This window comes from Megascapheus bottae, chromosome 7 (assembly GCF_031878675.1).
Source record: "Megascapheus bottae isolate mThoBot1 chromosome 7, mThoBot2.hap1, whole genome shotgun sequence".
In the NCBI taxonomy this organism is placed as follows: domain Eukaryota; kingdom Metazoa; phylum Chordata; class Mammalia; order Rodentia; family Geomyidae; genus Megascapheus; species Megascapheus bottae.
The window spans coordinates 65,199,501-65,206,095 of record NC_143515.1 but is presented as its reverse complement, the minus strand read 5'-3'; the positions used below and the strand labels follow the sequence as shown (position 1 = coordinate 65,206,095).

Sequence of the window (6,595 nt, the reverse complement as noted above, 5' to 3'; positions counted from 1 at the left end):
GCGACAGTCAGCAGTATACTTGTGCATGAACAGGCAGCGCTGCCTCTGGCCTGAGTGTCCGGCTGGGTGGGTGTGGGACCCCATGGAAGTATGTATGTATTTCCCATGAGCCTCCAGGTGGCCCTGATGCTGACCATGCAGGGGTTAAACTCGGAGCTTCCTCGGAGGGGCTTGGAGGGCTGGCCTGCGTGCCAGGGTCTCTGATTTAGGGGTCACTTTCTTTTCTAGATGGAGCCAGCAGGGCACAAGCCGTTCCATACAGCAGAGAGCAAGCCCATGAAGTGTCCCTCTCGGGTACGTGGAACTGGGCTGCAGGAAGGGAGGGGTGAGGTCACCTGCACTGTGCCCAGACAGGAGCTGATGTTAGCTCCTGACAGGTGTGGGTAGTTCTTCTGCCTGTGTGGCTGCCCTCGGGTTAGTGCTTGTGGGCTAGGATTCCCTCCACACCTATGCAAGCCTCAGGAGTGAAGTCACGGCCCACTTGGCTTCCGATGGGGTGTCCTGGATGCTATTTTCAAATGTTTCCTTTACCTCAGAGAAGAGGAGGGGCCGGGCTGAGAATGGTGAGGGTGTGTGGGGGGCAGGGGGATGGAGAGAGACAAACATGAGAATGTGAGCCTGGTAGCACGAACCAATCTCCAAGGTAGGGAGAACTAGAGATGTTGACTGGAAAATGGGCCATTTCAAAGTAAGCATGAGCTCCTTCAATGACAGCTCAGAGAAGGGCCAGGAATGGTTTGGTTAACACTGAAAGGATAAAATAAATGTTCCCAATCTTCTGAAGCTATAACCAAACAGCTAGCCCTATTTATTAAGGGATAGAAAGTTCTGGATGGTGACATAGTATGTTACTTTTCTCTACAGGAGAGCCCCTATCTCTTCACCTACAAGAATAGCAACTACCAGTCCAGATTGCTACAACCCCATGGACAGTTTGAGGTAAGAAAAGGTCTTCTGTGATGAACCCCAATGAACCCCTAGCTAAGTCTGGAACCTCCCCCCTGGATTTTCATGTGGTAAAACTACATTTGCCTCTGGGAACTCTGAAGGCTGCAGAGTTATGGCAGTTGCACAGGAATCTGAAATTCCATCAAGACAGTCTGGGGAAAGGTGACGGGTCAAGTGTGCAGTGGTCCTACCTTAGGATTGGTTTGGAAACCAACTGCTGTGGCGTCACGGGGTAAGAGGGAAAAGCACTGTAATTCCCTTTCCCAGCCTGTTGCAATATGGGGCAAGACATCATCCATCTTCATATCTCTGAGGAGCCCTTAGTCTAGTCAGGGTGTAAAGTGAAGAAGAGGCAGAGGGATGTGGCAGAGTTTGGAACCAGACAGAATGCAAACTCAAAGGCCTAAGCAGTCAGCCCATAGCCAGATTCATCTCCTTCCTCCTCCTATCTTGCCTAGGTTTATCTCAGCCTTCTCTTTCTGATACTTCTTGCTGTGATTAGATAAAATCACTTCCACCTGAAGGCTGATGATTTTGTTCTCAGGGAACTGGGGCGGTTAGGATTGAATAGTCCTAACACTCATCTCCCTACTTTATGAAACAGGCAGACCTTGACTTCAAGTGGTGGGGGCTGAGATATACCCCAGGCCTCTCCCCACTTTGAGAGTCTGCACTGGTCAATGTGTCCTTCATCTTCTAACAGAATATCGCAATAAGGAAGGCGGGGTCTAGCAGGCAGAGTGGCACCGGAAGCTACCGCAACTGGCTCAGGGTTTCAATCCAGATTTTTTTTTTTGGCAGTACTAGAGGCTTGCACTTATGAGGCAGGTACTCTGTCCCTAGAGCCATGACCCTACTCCTGATTTTTGCTGGTTATTTGGGAGCCAGAATCTAGCGCACTTTTCTGCCCAGACTAACTTTGGGCACTTTTCTGGATTTTAATTTCCTGAATAGCTAGAATTATAGACTTGAGCCACCAACACTTAAATCTAGATTCTTACTGGCTCCAATTTTTTTTTAGAGGCACTTCACCTCTTCATGCTTTCATATGAAAGAAATCTTGGAGATGATAATAATAGTGCTATTACCTAGTTATGAAATTGAAGTCAGTTAGTTAAATATACAGCAGTTATGCTGGGCACAGTTGCTCATGACTGTAATTCCAGCTACTTTGGACACTGAAATCCAGAGGATCACAGTCTAGGCCAGCTGGGAAAAATAAGAGATCCCATTCAAAAAAATAAGTAAAGCAAAAAGGGCTAGGGGCATGGCTCACATGGTAGAGTGTTTGGCAATGGTGAGGCCCTGGGTTTAAATCCCAGTACTGCTCAGAAATGGGAAGGAGGGAGGGAGGGAGGATGGAAGGAAGGAAGGAAGGAAGGAAGGGAGGGAGGGAGGGAGGGAGGGAGGGAGGGAGGGAGGGAGGGAAGAGGGAGGGAGGGAGGAAGAGGAAAAGAGGGGAGGGGAGGGGAAGGGAAGAGGGAAGAGGAGGGACAGGGAAGAGAGGAGGGAAAGGCAAGGAAGGGGAGGGGAGGAACTACAGGCAAACCTTAAGTTCTATAGAAGTGCTGTTAATGAAATGGTCTGATAAGAGGGCGTAACACATCCCTCCAGAACACATGTAGTAAATGCCTGCTATGTATTTCTAGAATGTAGGCTGGATGAGGGCAGGGACTATTTTTTGTTTGTGTGAGACAAGGTTTTGTTATTTAGGTCCAGCTAGTCAGGAACTTGCTTTGTAGCCTAGATTGGTCCAACTCACCATCCTTCTGCCTCACCTTACCCAGTGCTGGGATCATAGCTCAATGTCACTATGCCCAGCTCCAATAGCTTAGTTGAATGAATAAATGAATCTGATTCCAGATGTGATAGCTAAAATTTAAAATAAAAAATGCTCATCCCAAGGAAAGAAACTGCGTCTGGTAAAGAAACAGATAAGTCAACCAACAAGATGATCAGAAGTATGATTAACATTTCCAAGGGATATTTTGGGAACACAGAGGGGAAAAAATGGACTTAGAAATCCATTCTAAGTATCATTAGGGAACCAGTGACCTCAGCCTCAAATGAAAACTAAGATTGAGCTATGAGGGTGAAAGGTGAGGAAGGGGAAAGGAGAAGAGGGAAGAGAGGACATGGTGACTACTTTGGTGAAGACATGGAGACAAGGGACAGCACAGAGAGGCTGGTAACACCTAGTTTCAGATATTATGCCTCTTAGGCTTTGTGAGGGTCAGCAGGCTTCATGATTGAGTTAATCCAGGAAAGTCATTAATTTATATAACCAACAAAGAGTGTTGATCATCCATTGTGCCAGGGACCCCTAGGCTCTGGAGACACAAGTCAGGCAGCAATTGCTGGCTTCACTGAGAATGTGGGCAGGGGCGAGCCATCTTTACATTCCACTGAGAGCCCACTGAGGCTGGAGCTGGAGACACAACCCATGGGACCAAAGACATGCTGCTAGGGAAGGCTGAACTCAGCCCAAGGAGAAGGTACTGGAGAGAAGGGTGGAGATTTGGAATCAGTATAGTGTAGACGATGGGATGTGAAACTCAAGGAGAGGGATAGATCTCTAAGTTTTATCTTTAATCTGTGAGTGTGTGCGTGTGTGTGTGTGTGTGTGTGTGTGTGTGTGCACAACATTACGGGGCTCGAACTCAGGGCCAGCATGCGGTCCCTTAGCCTTTTTGCTCAAAGCTGGCACTTTACCACTTGAGCCACAGCTCCACTTTGAGCTTTTTGGCAGCTAATAGAAGTGTTTAGGTTTATTAGCCCAGATTGGTTTTTAAGTCATGATCTTCAGAACCCAACTTCCTGAGAAGCTAGGATTATAGGTGTGGGCTACTGGTGCTTGGCTTACCTTCAGTCTTATGCGGTGTCTTGTATGTACTTATGTGGGCCAAACTAGAGGCTCACTTCCCCAGTTATTTCTGTATTTTCTCATTTCAGGAGAGAGAAGGAACAGAAATCAGATGTCCTGACAAGGACCCCTCCAATACAATACCCACTTCAGGTACACAACTTCCTGAGAGACATTTTTGTTTTGTCAGTCCTGAGGCTTGACCTCAGGGCCTGAGCACTGTCCTTGGGCTTTCTCAAGGCTAGAGCTCTACCACTTGAACCACAGCGCTATTTCTGGCTATTTCTATGTATGTGGAACCAAGGAATCAAACCTGGATTTTCGTGCATGCTAGGCAAGCACTCTACCACTAGGCCAAATTCCCAGCCTTCAGTGACTTTTAAACTTATAAGTCAGAGCAACCTTAAGGGGACAAGGATCTGAGATATTCCTGGCAGGAGATGGGGGTTGTTTTCTAGGTGTATTTATGAGGCATGCTTGTGTCTGACTACTCTTATCGTTATTTTTTTTACTGCTATTATAGAGGTGATGTACAGGGTGGTTATGGTTGTGTAGGTCAAGTACAATGCTTTTGGACAATGTCCGCTTCCCTTGCTCTCTCCTATCCCACCCACATGTTGTATAGGTCATTTTCAACATAGTGTCCAGTGAGTTCCGCTGCTGCATCTGTTTACCCTTTGTCCCTGCATTTCTGTGTGCTCACTTATTCTTTAACTAAAATAATGATAAGATCAGAACTCATTTATTGAGCATTGCCCTCACGGTCATATTCTGCAAAGGCTCCTGGCAGTCAAATGTGTTGACATCATTGTTTCTACTGTGAAGTCCTCAGGGATGAATTTGTTCTCCAAAAAAAGGCAAAGTGCACTTAAATAGAAAGCAAAAGGGAACCAGGATCCATGGCTCACAACTGTAATCCTTTTTTTTTTTTTTTGGAGGAGGGAGGGGTGTCATGGGGTTTGAACTCCTGGTCCGAGTGCTGTCCTTGAATTCTTCAACTCAAGGCTACTACCCTACCCCTGAGCCTGGGTACTGTCTCTGAGCTCTTCAACTCAAGGCTACTGCCCTACCCTTGAGCCACAGCCTCACTTCCCATTTTCTAAGGATTAATTGGAGATTAAGAGTCTCACAGCTTTATAGTGCCTGGGCTTGTTTTGAACCGAGATCCTCAGATCTCAGCCTCCTGAGTAACTAGGATTACATGCCTGAGCCACCATGCCCAGCATTCACACCTGTAATCCTATAGCTGCTCAGGAGGCTGAGATCTGAGGACTGTAGTTCTAAGCCAGGCTGGATAAGAAAGACTGTGAGAGTCTTCTCTCCAATCAGTCAGCAAAAATCCAGAAGTAGAACTGTTGTTCAGGTGATAGAGCACCAACCTTGCACAAAAAAGCCATTAACTGCCTTCCCAAAGAGCTTCTGATTTTCTTTTCAGGTGAGGCATCCTGACCAGTGTATGTAGAGTCATAGCAGGGTAATTTTTGTGAAACTTTTGCCTGAAAGTTTCAGTCTGTCGGTTCCAGGGCCTGGTCTTAGAGGGCACTGCGTGTGTTCCTTTATATGTTCACTTGCTAAGAAATTGTTGCATACTTCCTATTTGCTGTGTAGGAGTTTATATGCCAATTGATAGATTATCATCTTTGGCCTCGAAATTATTGAAAAGGCAAAATTAGCCATGGAGATATCATAGAATCTATAAGGAATCTGTAGAGGGAAAAAAAATCTTTGTAGTCAGTTGTCTTGTGATGTGAATGCAGCATAAATGCTGTGGCTTGGTTTCCCCATTCACATACAGCCTACCTTCAATAGTCAGATCAAGCTTTATGACTAGCAAGTAGGTTGGAAATCTTCTCACCAAAACCCTGATGTGAAACTGGCTCTTGTTCTAAGCTGCAGTATACCATTGTATTTAGTTGTTTTCTTCTCACCAAAACCCTGATGTGAAACTGGCTCTTGTTCTAAGCTGCAGTATACCATTGTATTTAGTTGTTTTCTGTTGCTATGATGAAGTACCTGACGCTGAGTACTTATAAAGAAATAAAGCATATTTACTGTTAGTTTGGGGGGCTGAATGCCAGGTATTAGGTATTCTGTCTGTTCTGCTAAAGATTTCTCTTGACCAGGTTTTAACATATTGGAAAAATGGGAAAGGAATTTGTTTTGTGCATGAGGGGAAGACTCCTGAGAACCAAGTTACTTTGAAAAACCAGCTTTCATTCCAAGGACACAATTATCTGGCAGTAGGTCCTATCTAACGATCCCACCAACATTCCCACCAGCTCATGTGGACCAAGCCTCCAGCATTCAATCGTTCAGGGTCTAAGCCACTTCCAAACCAAAGGCGAATTGACATAGATCACACACACGCACAAATTTAATCTGTACACTTCTTGTACCAAGGACTCACTGGGCAGTTTACTAACTGTTGTTTGATTATGACTTGGTATCTCACTGTATAGGCCCAGGCTAGTCTTGAACCTACTATGTTACCCAGATCAATCTTGAACCATCCTCCTGCTGTCCTCTCCTGAGTGCTGGGATTACAGACATGTACCACCATGCTCAACAACTAATTGGGCTCCAATTGCACAAGTAAATGATGATTTCATACGCATGCTCCCCTGTAGTAAAGAAAAAATCCTTATTCAATAATGTAGATACAGATATGTGTAATGTAGATACGTGCCTACCTAAGTAGAGATCTCAATCTCAGTTGAATGTTTTAATGGCCATATTTTTATAGTGAAATAAATAACATACATTCCTCTTTAATCTTATCACACT

The 6,595-nt window shown here is 45.4% G+C and overlaps 1 protein-coding gene across 1 annotated transcript in view; it reads left to right on the top strand.

Annotated features, from left to right (window-relative positions):
* Positions 1-228: 228 nt before the first annotated feature.
* Plb1 (phospholipase B1) overlaps positions 229-6,595 on the top strand; it is a 77,522-nt gene continuing 71,155 nt past the window's right edge. The window contains exons 1-3 of the mRNA XM_090337236.1: positions 229-294; positions 865-949; positions 3,911-3,964. Of these exons, the coding sequence (XP_090193362.1) occupies positions 229-294; positions 865-949; positions 3,911-3,964 (205 nt within the window). The remainder of the gene's footprint in view (positions 295-864; positions 950-3,910; positions 3,965-6,595) is intronic.